At 39.9% G+C, this 17,919-nt stretch overlaps 1 protein-coding gene across 5 annotated transcripts in view; it reads right to left on the bottom strand.

Moving 5' to 3' along the window:
- The window catches only part of ANO4 (anoctamin 4), a 275,780-nt gene that overhangs the window by 104,464 nt on the left and 153,397 nt on the right, over window positions 1-17,919 (bottom strand). For all 5 annotated transcript variants that reach the window (XM_084880421.1, XM_084880417.1, XM_084880420.1 and 2 more), the window contains 2 exons: window positions 16,594-16,730; window positions 13,148-13,306 (listed from right to left, as the gene is read on the bottom strand). In XM_084880421.1, the coding sequence (XP_084736547.1) occupies window positions 13,148-13,306; window positions 16,594-16,730 (296 nt within the window). The remainder of the gene's footprint in view (window positions 1-13,147; window positions 13,307-16,593; window positions 16,731-17,919) is intronic.

The raw sequence follows: 17,919 nt of genomic DNA, 5'->3' as shown, positions 1-17,919 counted from the left end.
CTGGAAGCCAGGCCTTTCTACGTTCCTGGTTGGTAAACACTTATTCATCTTTCAAGACTCAGACCACTCCCTTTAACCTTCCACAATCTGAAATTGACCTAGTGCTTTTACAGAAACTCTTCAGGATGTATTCCAATCACCAGTCTTAGTCTGTCTTCACTGCTAATCAACAAGCTCTTCAAAGACACAGTGTATTGTTGCACTGTTCAAAAATGGCCCTGCCTAGAGCTTTCATCCCATGTCTTCTGGAACCTTGCCACTCTCCAGCCAGAGGTTACATCCATGTCCGTTCCTTTTGATCCTGCCTCTGCCAATGGGGTACAGCGAGAGAAACGCTTCTGAGTCTTGGGTCATAAAAATGAAGGACTGTCTTGTTCTGTTGGAACCCAGCCGCCGTGTCATGTGGAAGGAAGCCTGAGGTCTTGGAGAAGCCCCTGGAGAAGTCCACGTGGAGAGAAAACCAGGGCCCATGCTGACAGCCAGCACCAACTTCCCAGCTATGTGAAGCAGCCTTCTAAAAAGGGGGTCCGCCAGGCCCCTAGAAATGCTGCTCTAGCTGATCCCTCATGGAATACAGCCCAGCTGTTCCTGCCAATCCTGCCCAATTGCAGATCTGAGAGTAAAATAAATGATAGCTATTTAAAGTCTCACGTTTTGGAGTTGTCATGCAGCAATAGATAACGGGAATGCTCTTTTCTTTTTGATGCCTGGAATATGATAAACACTCTATACACTGATGCTTTAACTTCAGAGGAGCCTGAAGTGAGGGAAGGAGCCTTCCTCTTTCATTTTCCTCGTAGGGAAAGAGTTTTCAGCTTGTCTTCCCTTTGGTCTATCCTTTTTCTCCTCATCACAAACACATGGATGTCTCATTATGTGAACTTGTGACTGCTACAGTCTGATACTCAAATGCAAGATTTGGTCTCAATGAATTCAGGTCTTCCTTGAACAGAAAGAATTGTCTAGTATTATCATCAGAACAAAGCTGTGGGTGTGGGGGAGCTACTGTGACTGTAGCTAATTTGCCCAGCCATGCCCATGTGAAACGCCAGAAAAAGATACTCTACCCTTACCTTGAGGTGCCATGTAAGATTCATGACTGAACCTGTAAAACCCTTTGGGTAGGATGGAGACCTGGCATCACTTAAGTGAAGAGAAGGTGGCCAGACAAATCAGTTAGGAGGAGTGCTGGTGACTGCCCTGTACTGTTTGGTGTCAGCTTGTCATCTCTGCTCTCCTAAAATTTCCACTCTTTTTGCCAAAAAGAGGTGGGACTCCATTTCCCAGAATCCCCTTTCCTCTAGGAAGATAAGGAGTACTCAAGTGAAATTTGGAAGGTGGAAAAGAAGAGGCTATTCTCCCCCAAAGCAGGCTTGTAGAGATAGTTATTTGTGTAAGCTGCAGATAGCTTCAGGTCAGTTTTTGGAGAATCAGGTGTCTATGCCACTCTCAGATATTCTTGAGGTCCCTAGTGGCTTCCAGGCCAACTTCTGGGACCCACCACTCCCAGTCTTGTCAGCAGTGGTGCAAACCTCTTTATTAAACACTTTATTTTTGGAAAACACAGAGTAGCTTGCTTTCTTGCAGAACCCTAAATGACACAGCCCTGGGGAAGGCTTTTAGGAGAAACTTTGGTCTAGGAGTAGACAAAAGTGGGAAGACCTAGAGAGGCAGCCCTCCCAAACAGTAGAAACTAAACTGGTAAATAGCAAGGGACAAGTCAGGGAAGGGAGTTACAACCAGATTAGGTTTCCCAAAAGGTCCCAACACTGTTCACGCACTTGATTTGTCCCTGCTCTGTGCACTGGAAGAGGTCGTTTAGATGTAAACACCATAGTTTTCCCCATCTTCTCCCCTACCCAAATCCAGCCACTTTCCCTCCTTCTACAGTGCACCCCCCTCCATTTTAGTGACTGTTCCATTTATTCTTCCCACCCTTGTCCCAGTCCCAGCCCACCCAGGATTGTGAAAACAAATATAATTAGGAATGTAAATTCCAAAGTCTCTCTATGCTCACTCAGTTCACTCCTTATTTTAGAGCAGGGGTGGGGAAGCAACATCATGAGAGCACCATACCGAATTATTAGCTACAAAATTAGTCTGCTGTATTCGGTCAAACATTTAATTAACTCACCCGATGCCTTGCCAGGGCCAAACCAAATGATTTCATGGATCTTATATGGCCTGTGGGCTGGATATTCCCCATTCCTGTTTTAGGGACTTTCCTGAACTTCTATAATAAAATAGTGGCTCCCTCCCAATATCCCAGCATCTTTTCTCCACAGCACTCAACACACCTGACATGTTTACTTATTTAATACCCGGCGTATCACACCTGACATATTTATTTGCTTATTTAATGCCTCTCTTCCTTCAATAACAGTAGACACTCAGATATTTGACAAATAGATGAAAAATGACACCATGTAGAAATGGAATCATCAGGTACCATCGACTGCTCTTAAAATATGCCTAAAGCATAATCAGAAGTGAGTTAAGCCTTGGTCCCTGCCTCGGAAGACAGTGCTGCATCATCACTTTTGTAGCTGAAGTATACCAGGCTTGGTTAATGAAATTCAGCTTACCTCTTTCATCTTTTGTCAAATTTTCCACGTGTAGGTATCACTAGCAAGAGACCATGGGCTTACACATGTCGGAACTGCTTCAAAGGTTTGAAATCTCTCCATCTTATTAATACACTAGAGCACATGTGTCAAACACAAGGCCCGCGGGCCAAATCCAGCCCGCCAGGCCTTACAATGTGGCCCGCACCGCGCTGTCATCACTGCACTCCGCTGTCAGTTTATGACATTGTCAGTTTATTACTGTTCAGTAAACCATTCGGCCCGCAATTTAGGCTGGATTTTAGATTTTGGCCCCTTCTTTGATTGAGTTCGACACCCCTACACTAGAGGCTTAGTGCATGAAATTCGTGTATGGGTAGGGTCCCTGGTGCCTGCTGGCTCCCTTCCCCTGGCTGCCTGCTGCCTCTGCCCACAAGGGTGAGGTCGGATGAGGGGAGGAGCTGCTGACAGCTGGCTGGCCAGCCCTGCTCCTTAGTCAAACTCCCGATCAAGGGGACACTTTACATATTAGGCTTTTATTACATAGGAGGATAATTAGTGTCATACCCACCAGACCATTTCAACTTTCTCTAGACACAAGTCAGGGACCCTTGGTCTAAAAGGTGATGAGGTTGAATGCCTGAGATCAGGAAAGAGGATGTTGAAATTGCTCCCTTTTTTATTAATTCCCTCCTGCCCCCTGAGTATGTACTTTGAGCAACTTTTAACAATTTAGCATAACATGTAGTAAAAAACAACAGGAACAAAACACCATAAATAAAGAACTTCAGTTCCTTTAACAGCTGCAACAATGCAATGCCAGCACTTGGAAATAACACATGATGACAGTGCAAAATGTGTTTTATATCAGACAAGTTCACTCTAGATCACCAGGAAGACCTTTACGATGAATTATGTTTCAGCTTGTGAGATGGCAACAATACTTCACAAACTCACTCATTTCTTCTGAGCCTTGTCTAATGGTTATATTCTCCCTTTAATATTGTGCTGTCTTGAGTCACATGAAATATGAATTGGTTTAGAACAATCCTTTGAGTAAATCAGATCAAGGTAGCTTGGTATGGGTCATCTTGACCTAGCAACAGAAATGTTTTGATTAAACTTGTCTTCCTAAATAAGCAAAAGCAGTTGAGTCAGCCATAATAAGGCTCTCAGATCCTTAAATGTTCTCAAAAATTAGAGTGAAAGTAAAGTAAGAGGGCTGCAAGAGGAAGACAGAAAGACAGAAAAGAGATGGAGGCTCTGGCTGGGTAACTCAGTTGGTTAGAGTGTCAGTGTGATACACCAAGGTTTCGGGTTCCCTGGTCAGTACACATATAAGAACCAACCAATGAATGCATAAATAAGTGGAACAACAAATTGATGTTTCTCTCTCTCAAATCAATCAATAAATTTTTTAATGATGAGAGACAGAAAGAATAAGACAGAGAGAAGAAGAGAGTGCCACTGCCTTTCCCCAATTTGATGAAGCTGCCTTAAGAAGATGGGCCAATGCAAATAAAGCTGTGATTCTGATGGACAGATTTAGGGCAGTGGTAGGTGAGACCAAAAAGGACTCAGTCCTAGCCACCAGACCACTTCAACTTTCTCTAGACACAGGTCAGGGACCCTGAGTTCAAGAGGTGATGAGGCTGAATACCTGAAATCAGGAAAGAGGATGACCAGTGGTTGAAACCACTCCCTTCTTTATCAATACCATCAATAAGCATTTATTGAGCACTTATTATGTATCAGATTCTCATGGTAATGTATTAAGTCATTATATCCTCATAACAGCCCCCATTAGTTAGGATTATCTGCTATTTACTAAATGAAGAAACTGAGGTACAGAGAAGTTGAAGCCTTACCTAGTTATTTACTTAGAAAGTGATGAGATAGTAAGTGGATCTGAAGTAAGTATTCTGGTTGAAAGGTAATCTTAACTTACCCTATCCTTCCCCTCAAATACATGTCTCTCTTCTGATGTAGAGAGTCTGGTGTTAAGACTGTTTCCATTAGCTGGTCCACACAAATGAAAGCATGGAATAGCTGCTTACCATTCCTCCAGCTGCCTCCTGGACAGTACAACTAACTACATAAGGCTTGGTCAAAGGGTCTAACTCAGTGGTTTTCTACCAGGGATGGATTTCACCCCCCACTCCATCCCGGGAACAAACAACAATGCTTGTGGACACTTCTAACTGTCATAACTTGAGGAAGCACTACTGGGATCTAGTGGACAGAGGCTCCGGGTCCTGAGAGAGCATCTTCAGCAATAAGCTGGATGTGGCTGCAGAACATAAACAGGGATGACTACAGAAAAGGTAGTCTGGCAAGAGGTGATGGCAGAGACCAATCTGGGTTAGAAAAACACTTTCAATGGGAATAACTTTGTGAAGTTTTCTCCTGAAAAGGGCAAAGCAAGACCAGGATGCGCAATTTAACAGTCTTTTTAGCTCTGGGTTGATCCATAATTTCATTCCTAATGAATCCAAACCAAATCCTCTGAAAGAAGGTATGTGTCTGAACCTTGACCATGCTAAACTTGTGACCTAATATATTCTGAGTTTTTCCAAGAGCATTAAAGATAAGCATTAATCTCATTCACGAGAAGTCATTAGCATACAGATGGTCAGTTGATGTTGCTATTCCTACCAGTTACATTTTAAGAGATTTTTTTAAATGTAAAAACATTTTTCTAAAAAAGTTTTCCTGATAAACCCATTTTAAAAGAAATAAGTGCTAATGTACTGTACACAGCTGTTAGAATGACTGCAATGATGATAATAATAAAGATGTAATAAATGCTTGTAATATGACAGGTACAGATAAGCACATAAATGAATGATCTCATTTAATGATCATAATAACCCATGAAACAGATCTCATTATTAGCATCATTTTGCAGATGAGCTAGCTTTCCCAAGAGCACACTGCTTTTAATGGCGAAAACAAAAGAGCACACAGAATGTCTAATTCCAGATTCTTAAACACCATCTCAGTTACTTATTGCTGCATAACAGGTTACCCCAAACTCAAAGGCTTTAGACAACACATGAATCATCTCACAGGTTCTAACAGTCAGGAATCCAGGCACAACTCAGCTGGGTCCTCTGCTCAAGGTGTCACCACGCTGCCAAATGGTCTTGGTCAGACCTGCAGTATCATCAGAGGGCTCGACCATGAAAAGACCAGCTTCCAAGATTCCTCGGTTGTTGGCAGAACTAATTTCCCTGTGGTTGGAGGAATAAGGTCCCTGTTTTCTTGCTGGCTGTCAGCTGGGGGCAATGCTCAGATACTGGAGGCCACCCCGCCCCCACCCCCATTTCTTTGCATATGACTCCCTTCATAGACTGTTTCACAACATAGTAGCTTATTGCTTGAAAGCCAAGCAAAGGAGAGTCTATCCAATGCCAGGAGGCTGAAACAGGATCGTTATACATTACATAATCCCAGAAGTGACCTCCCACTACATTTGCCATATTCTATTGGTTCAAAGCAAGTCACAAATCTCGGCTGCACTACAGGGGAGGGGATTAAACAAAGGTGTGAAAACCAAGTGGCAGACTTTAGAGTCTGTTCACCACAACCATGAGCCAAGTAAGACTGTAATCATGCTGTGCCCCTTGATTTTTGCCAAATTTGTACATCATCTAAAATATTTAAATTTCCTTAAACTGACTCACTCTTTAAAATAATTATTTTACAAAGAACTTTTATAGCACAGTCACAACTGAAAAATTAATGTTACTTGCCATAAAGAGAAGGTAACACAGAGGTAAAATGAAACAGTAAAATAAAATAAGAAGCAAAGATTTACACTCTACAAGGTATTTACCTATATGGGCTCATTTAATCCTCACATAGTTCATGGTAAATAACATTATCCTCATTATTAAAAATGTGGAAACAGAGATCCAAAAAAGCTTAATAAACTGTTTATATGGGATTGTACCAAGAATCAAATCCATAGCTACCAGCAACCAAAGTGCAAAGAACTACAGTCTAGAAAGCACATGACTTTATTATGTACCCCAATTTTCCTGGTTCCTTTTCCAAACTCCCCCTGTCTTCTCAGCCTGTCTGCTAACTTTTTCAACCCTGAAATTCATCTTTAGAAACCAGAAATCAATGAGACAGAAGGGTAAGGAGTAAGTATGCTCAGGTTTTAATCCTGGCTTTATTTCTGGTCTTGTTGCCTGGGGCAATGGTCTCATCTATAAAGTAGGGACAATAATAGTAAGTGATTAATAAATGTCAGTGAATATTTTAATAATACTATTTTGTCATCATCTCAAAGAAAAATGTCCAAGATACCCAACCTTGAATGCTGTGTAGGTATTTGCCACAGCTAGACTTTTTCAATCCTTCTGAGAGACGAGTGAAAACAAACTGTTTTGACAGGTTACATTATTTTCTGCATTTTCTATTTTTAAAGCTTACTATATCTCTTTTTGGACCAATGTCCTTGTGTAAGACTAATAGGATGGGGTCTTCTGCCCAAAGAAAGGGCTGGCCTGAGCCAGAAGCATGACCATACATCCTCAGCAGTGGAGGGGAGGCTGCATTTGTGGGCACAGATGCAGGCCGGTGGGTCCATGCCATGTGAGGAACTTGTCCTTCTCTTCTTATTGAGTCAGGGACATTGCTCCAAAATTATTTTTTCGCTCTTCTACTAGTACAGCATTTTTTCCTTCTCAAATAAATGATTTCTACTAGCATGAAAGCCTACAGTCATTTCTCTCATCTTAAATAGAAAGAATTCTTTTCTTGACCCAACTTCATACTCTAGTTTTTACCCATTTCTCTTTTTCTTTATAGTGAACTTCCTTGGAAGAAATATCTATATCTTCTGTCTCCAAATTTTCTCTTTCCTTTCTTTCTTGAATATACTTTAAACATTTTTTTACTTCCCACCTTTGCTCCCGAATTTCTCTTGCCCAGCTCCCCAAAACCCTCCATGTTGCTAAATTCAGTGGCTAACTTTCCAGTCTTGATCTTATGCCATCAGCAGGTCTAACACAACCAATCTTGCCCTCTCCCCTGAAACACTTTTCTCCAGGCACCATAGCCTTAGGTTTCTTTCCAGCTCCCTTCCGCTGGCTCCTCTGTCCTCCAAAGTCAGAACACTGCTGTGTCCCACAGCTCACTATTTGGATCTCTTGCCCCATTTGTAGCTGCTCCTTGGGTGATCTCATCCAAACCTGTATTTCCAGGCCAGATCTCTCTCTGTCTTCCAGACTCTTCTATCCTATTCAGCATCTCCACCACTAGGACACCTCAAACTTAACATGTTCTCAAGAGGACCCACTCCTTTCTGCATCCTGTGAATGGCAACTTCTTTCATTTAACTCTTTAAATGAATAGCATATGACACATGAATAGCCTATGCCTCTTCACTCTGGTATAACTCGTTCGATTTGTCTGCAATTCCCAGAAGTTCTACTTTCTTTTTCTCATTAAATTTTGTTTTAATGCGTCTCAAAATTCTATGACAGATTTTTGGCCAAATTTGTTTCCATTATAAAGTACTGATTTTAAAAACCAATAATTTAAAAACTGCCACACACACACACACACACACACACACACACACACACACGAAAACCCAAATGGTCCACAAAACATTCTCCTTTCCTTCTGAAGGTTTTACTGCCTTGTAATCATTAACCAGTCTTTTACTATTAAATTTAAATCGCCAATTGAGACAAATAATTCTGAGGCTGTTCTTCCATTACTGATTAAGACAGGTGGCAGGGATGGGGGATAATATTCATTTAGCCTTCTGAGCTTTCTAGGCAGACTGGGTAACTGTTAGCTCCAGCTGCCTTCTTGTCTACTGCTTGGATGACACCCACAATATCCCCTGTCTGTCTCATGTTATGAACAGAAAAAAAAATGGCCCAGAGGCGGATAGTCAGGAGGCTCCCAACACACATGGGCTTGCCGGGAACCATACTGACAAATCTGGCAGGATTACCAGATTTCAAAAACCCAGGGCTATCTTCCAGCTTTTTCCCAGAATGATGATCCATCTTCTCCTTCAGCTCAGCAAATTTGCAAGCAATATGAGCTGTGTGACAGGTGCATAGCAAGCACTGATCTGGCCTGGATGGCTCAGGATAATCAAGCTGTACCTTCTACTCTTCTTAACATCTCCTCTGCTGCACACTTAACCAAGTTATCATAAATTCTTTCCTGGATTCTTACCAAAAAATATCCTAATTGATACTTCTACTTCTGCCCTTGCCCCCTCTTCTCTTCCCCCATCTAATATCACCAGGCAACTAGAGTAACCCTAATAAACTAAGACACCAGATCATGTCATGCCTCTGCTTGAAACTGTTCAAGAATTTTCCCTATCACTCAGAAAAGCTAAACTTTCCCCAGTGACCAGTAAGTTTTCATTGTTATCTGTATGGCATAATTCTTACTATTTCCACCTTGCTCAGTCAACTCCTGTCATACTAGCTCCTCACTTTTCCATGAACATGCCAGCCATGCTCATGCTCAGGGCCTTTGCACTTGCTATTCTCTTTCCCTGGAAGAGAGGCTCACCTTTGCAACTTTTATAAAAATTAAACACCCCTCTAACAATTATTGACAATTTAAATATATTTACTTATTTATTTTGTACATTAAATCCCAACAGGGCAGGGGTTTTTATCAGTTTTATTCACTGCTGGGTTCTTTGGTGCTTAAAACAGTGCCTGGCATAGAATGAGCGTGCAATAAATATTTGTCGAATGAATTAACTACCATCAAGATGGTATGATTTATCTAATTATAGTTATTTTGTAATGACTGTAATAATATGGGTTTTCTCCCATGTTCTGCGTGATTCTAAAGAGGAAAAATCTGCTCTATTAATAACACTGCTGTGCGCACATTCTAAATAACTCAAAAGTCATCCATGATTTGGCTACTTATTCAAAGGAAAAGATACATTTGTATTAATGATAATGATTTCAAAATTAAAAACGGGACATATCTAAAACAGAAAATGCGAATTACCATATATGTGTGTACCTTTATAAAGGGAAATCTCTTTAAATAAGGTGTCACTAAGAAGCAAATCACTTGGAAATAATACTTTGAGAATGCTGTTGTTCTCTTGCTTTCTTCTGGATAATACGAGTTGCAGACTATCAAAGACCCGGGGTGCCAAAGCAAGCACATACCTGCTGACCACCCAGGCTGGGGAAAAGATTTTAAGAAAGATGAAAGGTGACTATGTGCTCCCTTTTAGCATGAAATAAAGATTCTCCTGGCTGTACTTCTTGGCACTCAATGTTAAAAAGATAAGGATTATCTTACTGTCACACCGTTCAACTACAGAGCCTGATTTTGCCCACCTGTATAACATGTTTTCCATCATTTTTGGACATCATGATACACAGCTCATGAAGAAGACATTCGTAATTCACAAAATGTATTTAGTGGCAATTATTTCCTGGGTTTTCTCTTTTCTTTTCCACTTGAATCAAGATCTTTGTTTTAGGTATGAAAGGTTGAGGTAACTTGCGGAAGCTGAAATAGTCATTAAAATGGTCTCTCCTACTCAGTTGTTTATACAACACTTGACTTAAATAAGAGTGCTTCTGACGGTTTCTAAGTCTAATGATGCCATGTGGGTACTGATTTATTGTTCGACCAGAAGGCACTGTTGTAATTATTTGTGGTTGGGAAAAATTATTTTTTCTATAATTTCCTGCTGCTTCTTAACCTGCAAAGGCTCTTCATCTTTTTGTTTGTTTATTTGTTTGTTAATTTTCACCTGATGGTATTTTTTCACTGATTTTTAGAGAGAGTGGAAGGGAGGGGGAGACACACAGAGAGAAACATTGATGTGAGAGAAACACATCAATTGGTTACCTCCCCCACACACCCCAACCAGAAACAGAGATCTAGCCAGCAACTGAGGTCTGTGCCCTTGACTGGAATCAAACCTGGGACTCTGGTCCGTGGGCCCACGCTCTAACAACTGAGCCAAACTGGCCAAAGCAAAGCTCCTCTTCTTGCTGAGCTGGCTAAGGCATTGAGGATGAACAGCAGAGCCCAGAGGCGGGGCTATAGCCAGTTGTGCCACTTAGGCAAAGGGTGTGGGTGGCAGGAAAAGACAGGAACTGGGCAGTGGAAAAGGCTACTTAGGAAGAAGGTTCCTAGCTGTCAGTAGTGGATAGAAGACTGTGGGTTAAGGGAGAATAGGGAAGCTGCCACTCAGTAAAGAACCTTCGGAATAAGCCAGTCAGTGAAAAGAAAAATACCACATGATCTCACTCATTTATGGATATTAAAGAACACTATAAATTGATAAACAAAAATAGATACAGAGGTAGAGAAGCATCAAACAGACTGTAAAACTGCTGTGGGAAGGGCGGGAGGGTTGTGGTGGGAGGTAAGAGATCAACTGAAGGACTTGTATGCATGCATATAAACATAACCAATGGACACATGGACACAAGACACTGTCGGAGGGAGGGGCAGTATGTACGGGTGGGGGGAGGCGGGGGGGGGGAGGTGCTAAGGGAGACCAGGGGAAGGTCAATAGGGGGAAAAAAGGAGGCATGTGTACTACTATTTGTAATACTTTAAACAATAAAAGTTTAAAAAAAGAAAATATAGGTGGAAACTTTTAAAAATCCATTTTAGAATCTTTAGGCTTTGTGTTAAGAAAAATTACTAAAATAAATTGCATTTTTGGACTAAAAAAAACAACAACACACACACAAAAAAACCCCCACCATCTTTGGAGCGAAGGGGAGGAAGAGATGCTTAGAGATGTTTATGAAGTTTTGCCATATGGTTACATCACCCCTTTTCCCAATTACTGTGTTTTTTCCTAGTATACATTAAAATAAATATCAAGCTATTAAAAATTTTAAGATTTATAACCAAACACAATTATCCTATATACAACCATAATCATGAAAGCCGTCCAGCATCACACCGTGGTCAGCACAACTATAGTATATAAAACAGGGTGAATAATCCTAGCCAGCTGCCTGCTTGGCATTAAAATAATGGGTACTTTAGTCTAGATACTTCAGGAGACATGCAGGAGATTTGTCATCTCTTTAGTAATATGCATTATTTTCAAACATAGTAGGCTTTTTGAGTTTTAATAAGTCATGAAATGACATTGTAAAGACCTAATAGAAGAAAGCCAAGGAATGGAGAAAATAGTCATAAAACTGAAAATATAGATCTTTCATTAATTGAATGAAACTAACTGATGGGAATCAAAGTTTTGAAAGGGTCAGAATGGATCGGGGAAAAAAGGACTGACATTATGTAGGATCCTGTGGCAATTCAGAGCTCTTATTTATTTATATGAAAATCGTGAAATTCAGCAGTAAGAATAAAAGAGTGAAGGAATGAATTTTAGGGTAAAATAAATTAATGCACCATTAATGTTAAGAAAATAGACTAGACAGTTGCCTCAATAAGAACCTAAAGAACAAGGTTCATCAAAGACATATTCAATGGGGATAGAACCACAGAAAATAGAAACTGCACATTTCATTCTGTCTGAGCAACTTCTAGCTGAGTCTTCTGAGCAATCTGGTTCCTTTCCTAACAATGAGTCCCTAAAACCACACTCATCGTGCCTTTTTTTCTAACTCTCTTTCTGGAGACCTTATAGAAAAACACTGTTTTTTTTTTTTAAAATCCTCAAGAGTTGAGACCAGTCTAACAGATCTGGAAAAGCCCCTTTTATCTGAAGGGTCCCAAGGTAAGCATGCAACCTGTACCAAACAAGGAAAAACCTGCATGTTGATTTCAAAGATCTCTCTCCTCAGTTTTGAGGAGCATAATCAGACACACAACATTTTAATTGCCAATACGTACTTCTTATTGACCAGGAAAAGCTCCATCATCTTTGCACCATATTTAGGGAAGAGTTATAAAATCCACCTCCCAGGACCAAGTTCTACACATGCACACAGCATTTCTGGGTACAGAACAGTCTCATGGTGGCTGGACCTCTTGTACCTTTCTCACGAAATTACTCCTTAAAACTCCCCATGCAGAGCGTAAGGAGAGAAGGGGGAGAGAGAATACGGGGAGGTAACTCTTGAGTCTGGGAACATGATAAAAACAGCTAGAATGTTTCTTAAAACTGGAATCTTTTTGTAAGTTCCAGCTGTTTGGGGCCAAATCGGCCAGTCTCATCTGGTGACTGAGGATGCCCAAGCTCCTTATATTTCCTGAAATGTAAAAACAGCCTCCCGTGAGAGGTGACTGCATTTTATGAGAACTTATCCTTAATCCTTGAGACCAGAACACTCCATTCACATAGAGGAAACAGGTATAGGAAGTCGGGTAAATTATAACACTTTGAAACAATCGATTCCAAGGGAATAGAGTATTTTTATTCTCCCGAAATCATTTGGCATTAAAATGCTCTCAAGGCAAACTGTGCTGTGAAAGTCTAATTGCTAGAACATTCCCCAAACACCGGATTGGCAAACTCTGACCAAATAAAACATTCAGTTAACATAATGACTAATTTTTTAAAATTGCCTCTTGATATGAATAGTTGGGTATTTATATTTTTCTCATCCAAGCCAACTATTTACCTCTTTTTCCATTTGTAAACCTTCTGCTCTAATATTTCTTTCAAACACTTCTCTCTTTTCCGTCTGGGGGTTGGATTTTCTGTACACAAGAATGTAGTCAATTCGACACTTTCCATCTCTGAAGTAAAGTCCATTTGATTTGGTTTTTTCCCGCACTGCCTGCATACAAAGAGAAAGGACCAGCTTAAGACAAGCATAAAATGGAGCCTTGGGTGAGTAATGTTAAAGAACAATTAAAATGAAATGCATTATTCTTATGTTTTATAAAAATTACATTTTTATTACTGAAACATGTAAACAAAAGAAACAAAATAAAAATTGGATAAAAGCACTGTGTCATTGGGGAAAACTTTGGACACCTAACAATACCGCATGTTGGCAAGGATATATAGCAACTGAGAATTCTCATATTCTATAAGTGAGAGTGAAATATGATATACTTACTCTGGAAAACACTGGCATTCTCTTATAAAATTAAACATTTGCATAACATGCAATCCTGGAGACATTTTTGATAAAGCAAGGAGGAGACATGTATATAAATATTCATAGCATTATGAGAGTAGAAAATAAAAAACTAGAATTGATGCTAATGTCCATGAAAAAGTAAATAGATATATTGTAGAATATTCATACAGTGGAGTATTTATACAACCCTGAACATGAATGAACTGTAGTTGCATCAGTAATAAGCATAAATCTTAAAAAACAGCATTGACAGAAAAAAACCAAGTCACTGAAGACTTCATACTGCATGATGCCACTTTTTATAAAGCACTAAATAAAGTAAACCTTTAAAAAGAAGTTGGTAAGGCTATAGGTATATGTGGTAAAACTAGTTTTAGAGAAACAGAATTAAAAAAAAAAAGAAAAGAAAAAAGGCATTCAGGTCCTAACCGGTTTGGTTCAGTGGATAGAGCGTCAGCCTTCGGACTGAAAGGTCTCAGGTTCAATTCAGGTCAAGGGCATGCACCTTGACTGCGGGCACATCCCCAATAGGAGGTGTGCAGGAGGCAACTGATCAACGTTTCTCTCTCATCGATGTTTCTAACCTTCTATCCCTCTCTCTTCCTCTCTGTAAAAATTCAATAAGATATATTTTTTAAAAAACATTCAGGAAGATAATACCTCTTATAGGATCAATGGATGGAATTGTAGTAGCTTAGATGGTTTTGAATAATATTCTAGTTCAATGTTTCTTGAATTTTTTTTTGCCCAAATTCAGAAAAACATTTTACTTTCTGATATTTGTAATCACACACAAAACATGTAGGACAGAAGTTTTACAAAATAATACCTTTTTTTCTACTTGCATGCACACTAAAATTAATTTTCCATTCCATTAGAAAACTGGAGTTAGTCACTTACAATTAGGTTGCCCCATAATTTGAAAAATGCCATTCCAATTTATAAGTTGAGTGGTGTTTCATGGAGTTCATTTTATTATGTTTCATAACTTAGAGATCAGAAATAGTAGGTGTCATTTTTGTCCTGATGCCATGGGCGTGTTGCAATCATAACCAATATTGAAAGAAACCATCAGGGATGGTGGCCCAGGCTGGGGCCAGGATGCTCAGACTGATGTTCAGAAACATGTTTGTCAACTAGCAAGTGGAAATGGGGGAGCTACCTATTCTCTGGGCCACAGTATACATCAGTTTCCAAATAACAGGATGAGGAAGGCAAACATGCCTGACTGTCAAGGCCATTGCTAATCCATATTCTTACACACAAATGCCATGCACGCAACCTCCTCTAAAAGGAGCATGTCAGCTAGGAAGGAAGTAAAGTGTCGGTTACCATGACATTTATACTTGATGACCAATTCTGAGTATTTTTTATTTTTGCCTTAAAAGATACTCAGAAGTGTAGACAAGTAAACAATTTCTTAATTATTTTCCAAGCCGGGAGTTATCCTATAGAATTAGCACTACAACACCTGTCAACAAAAACAGGGCTTCAGACAGGGATCAGGGGAAGGGTTAGCAAAGCCCTAACCTTCCTGAGGTTGTCTCCTCATCTAAATTAAGGGATGAGATGAGCTGCTTTTTGAGGTTCCTTTTAAGATCCTTCTATTAGTCCACACCATGACATTCAACATGTCTGTGTGAAGAACATGACAAAATGAGTTTTTTCTTTAAAAGTAAAATACATGGCCCTAGCTGGCTTGGCTCAGCGGATAGAGTGCTGGGCTGTGGACTGAGGATCCCAGGTTCTATTCCAGTCAAGGGCACATGCCTGGGTTGCAGGCTCAATCCCCAGTAGGAGATATGCAGGAGGCAGCCGATCAACGATTCTCTCTCATCACTGATGTTTCTATCTCTCTCTCCTCACTTCTTCTCTGTAATCAATAAAAATATATTTTTTAAAAATAAAAGTATTTCCTAAAAAAAATAAATAAATAAAAACGCAAAAATAAATAAAAATACATGGATAGTAATAGCATGTGGTGCTTGTAGGGAAAAGCCTAGGAAACCTGGTAGATGGAAACATTTTTCTCTGTCACCCTTTCCATGGCTAACTGGCTCTGGAATAACAACAATATTAGGAATATGCCATAAATCAATGACCCATTCTGAATTCCTATTACCTGTACCAGTACATATATAAAGGAGATATTAAATCCATGGAGACCCAACCTGTACGACAGTGAATGGATCTAACAAAATACTTCTTTTTCCAAAATGACATTTGAACAGATAGGGCTATTTGCAATCACAATGAGTTTTAGATTACTGGGGCAAATGGAAACTCAGAAAGGCTTGAGGCAATACAACCTATTGAGGACTGCTGCATTTGTGTCACTGTTCTAGGTGCTGGGGAGTTACTCAAGGAAATCCATCCTCGCAGAGCTAACATTTTACTTGTTAGCGACACCCGACATGTACATTTTCTTAAAATAACAGGTAGTTTTAAGAATCTTCCTTTGGCCGTAGCCGGTTTGGCTCAGAGGATTGAGTGTTAGCCTGAGGACCTAAGGGTCCCGAGTTTGATTCTGGTCAGGGGCACATGCCCAGGTTGGGGGCTTGATCCCCAGTAGGGGACATGCAGGAGGCAGCCAATCAATGGTTTTCTTTCACTGATGTTTCTATCTTTTCCTCTCCCTCTTCCTTCCTCTCTGAAATCAATAAAAATATATTTTTAAAACCTTCCTTTGTATAAACAAAACATCTTTAGATATAAGATGAGAATTTCCTGACTCATGGACAGTTTTTTTTTGTTTGTTTGTTTTTGGTGTGTTTTCTTTTTTTTTGAGCCTAGGTAGATTTAGAAGTGCTGAAATATACCAGAGCTGTGGGAGGTAGCAAAGGATATAAGACCTGCCCCTTGTTTATCAGGAACATACAACTCAATGAGATGATTATGTTAAACAGTCCCTTGGAATATGCTTTATAGGTGCTCGCCTGTATCAATAATCGCCTTTGGAAGAAATCAGACACTCTTACCTCTCCCCCTGCTTCCAGTCTGCTAGCATCGTCTGAAGTACTGGTCAGGTTTCCAGGGTGAAGGAGAGAATCGTCATCTTTGCAAGGACTGTTGACAGCTTCTAACTCATCAAAAAGAATATTGACGTCCTTGGCCACTAAAACCAAAGTAAATATATTACAAGTGGGGTTAAGGCTCTTAAAAGCAATACGCAAAGAGAAGACATCTCTGTTTGGCTTCATATTTTTTCATTGTTTCAATAACACCTTGAACAAAGGGTATTTATTTTCTAGGAGAAAAGGATGTCAGATGTAAAACAAGTTTGTCTAAACAATGTCTTCATTAGGAGAGATCAAGGACAATGTGAAGCAAAGTAAACTACCTGCCATAATATAAATATAACTTGCCTTCCCAAGCACAGGAGATGGTGTGTTGAGCTGTCCTTCACTTAGTTGTTTAGCATAAGGCACTGTTATTTAAGACTTTCTAAAAACTCATTCTCTATCCTGGAGATGACCTATACTTGTTAATTTTTTCCCCATTTAAATTCCATACAACTTGCTCTGTGAACCCATAAATGTGCTACTTGCGTAGTCCAGTAAGAAGTGATTTTTCTTCCTCCTTTGTTACTTAAGGCCTAACAGAGAAAACCCAATGCAGTAATAAAACATGCAGTTAGATTTTCTGCCTTTCTTCTCTAACCATGGGTTGAAATCATGAAGGGAGCCATTCAGAAGTTCTCCCAAAAGACCGGTGATGCTAACACGTGGATACATGAAGCACTGAGCATCAGAGTTCCGAATATAGAACACCGTCTGCTAACATACAGAGCCAGGCAGCACACCGGAGCTGGGAGCCCAGCACTGGTCCCTTCTTCACCAATTGGTCGGATTATGAACCAATATTAAAGATGATGTTTTCCTTTGATGCTTTGAAAATGGTGAAGGATTTTTAACCAGTCAGAAGCCACTACACAGATCAATCTGTAGGATATTGGGTTCTATATACCCAAGTATACAAAGGACTCTTCATTCTTTCATTTAAAAAATCTTTAGAGATGGGCACACTGTGTCAGGCACAGAGCGGTGTGATAGTCATTCCTTGGTGAAGAGAAGGGATTGGTCATCTTGCCCTTTTGATAATAAGAAAAACAAAACAAGTAATCAAAGAAATGTAGAGCAGGGTAAAGAAAAGAACAGAGTTTAGAGAGAGAGAATAGAGATGCATTTAGATAGGGTGGCCAGAAAGCTGTATTCACATGTGTGAAGTTTTTAATTTGTAAAATAAAGTGTGTATGAAAATAAAATTAAGGTTTATTGCTTACTGTGATAGGCTGAATCATGGCC

This window comes from Pipistrellus hanaki (assembly GCF_964339955.1).
Source record: "Pipistrellus hanaki genome assembly, chromosome: 3".
In the NCBI taxonomy this organism is placed as follows: Eukaryota; Metazoa; Chordata; class Mammalia; order Chiroptera; family Vespertilionidae; genus Pipistrellus; species Pipistrellus hanaki.
Note: the sequence above shows the minus strand (reverse complement) of the source record. Positions and strands in the feature narration are given on the sequence as shown.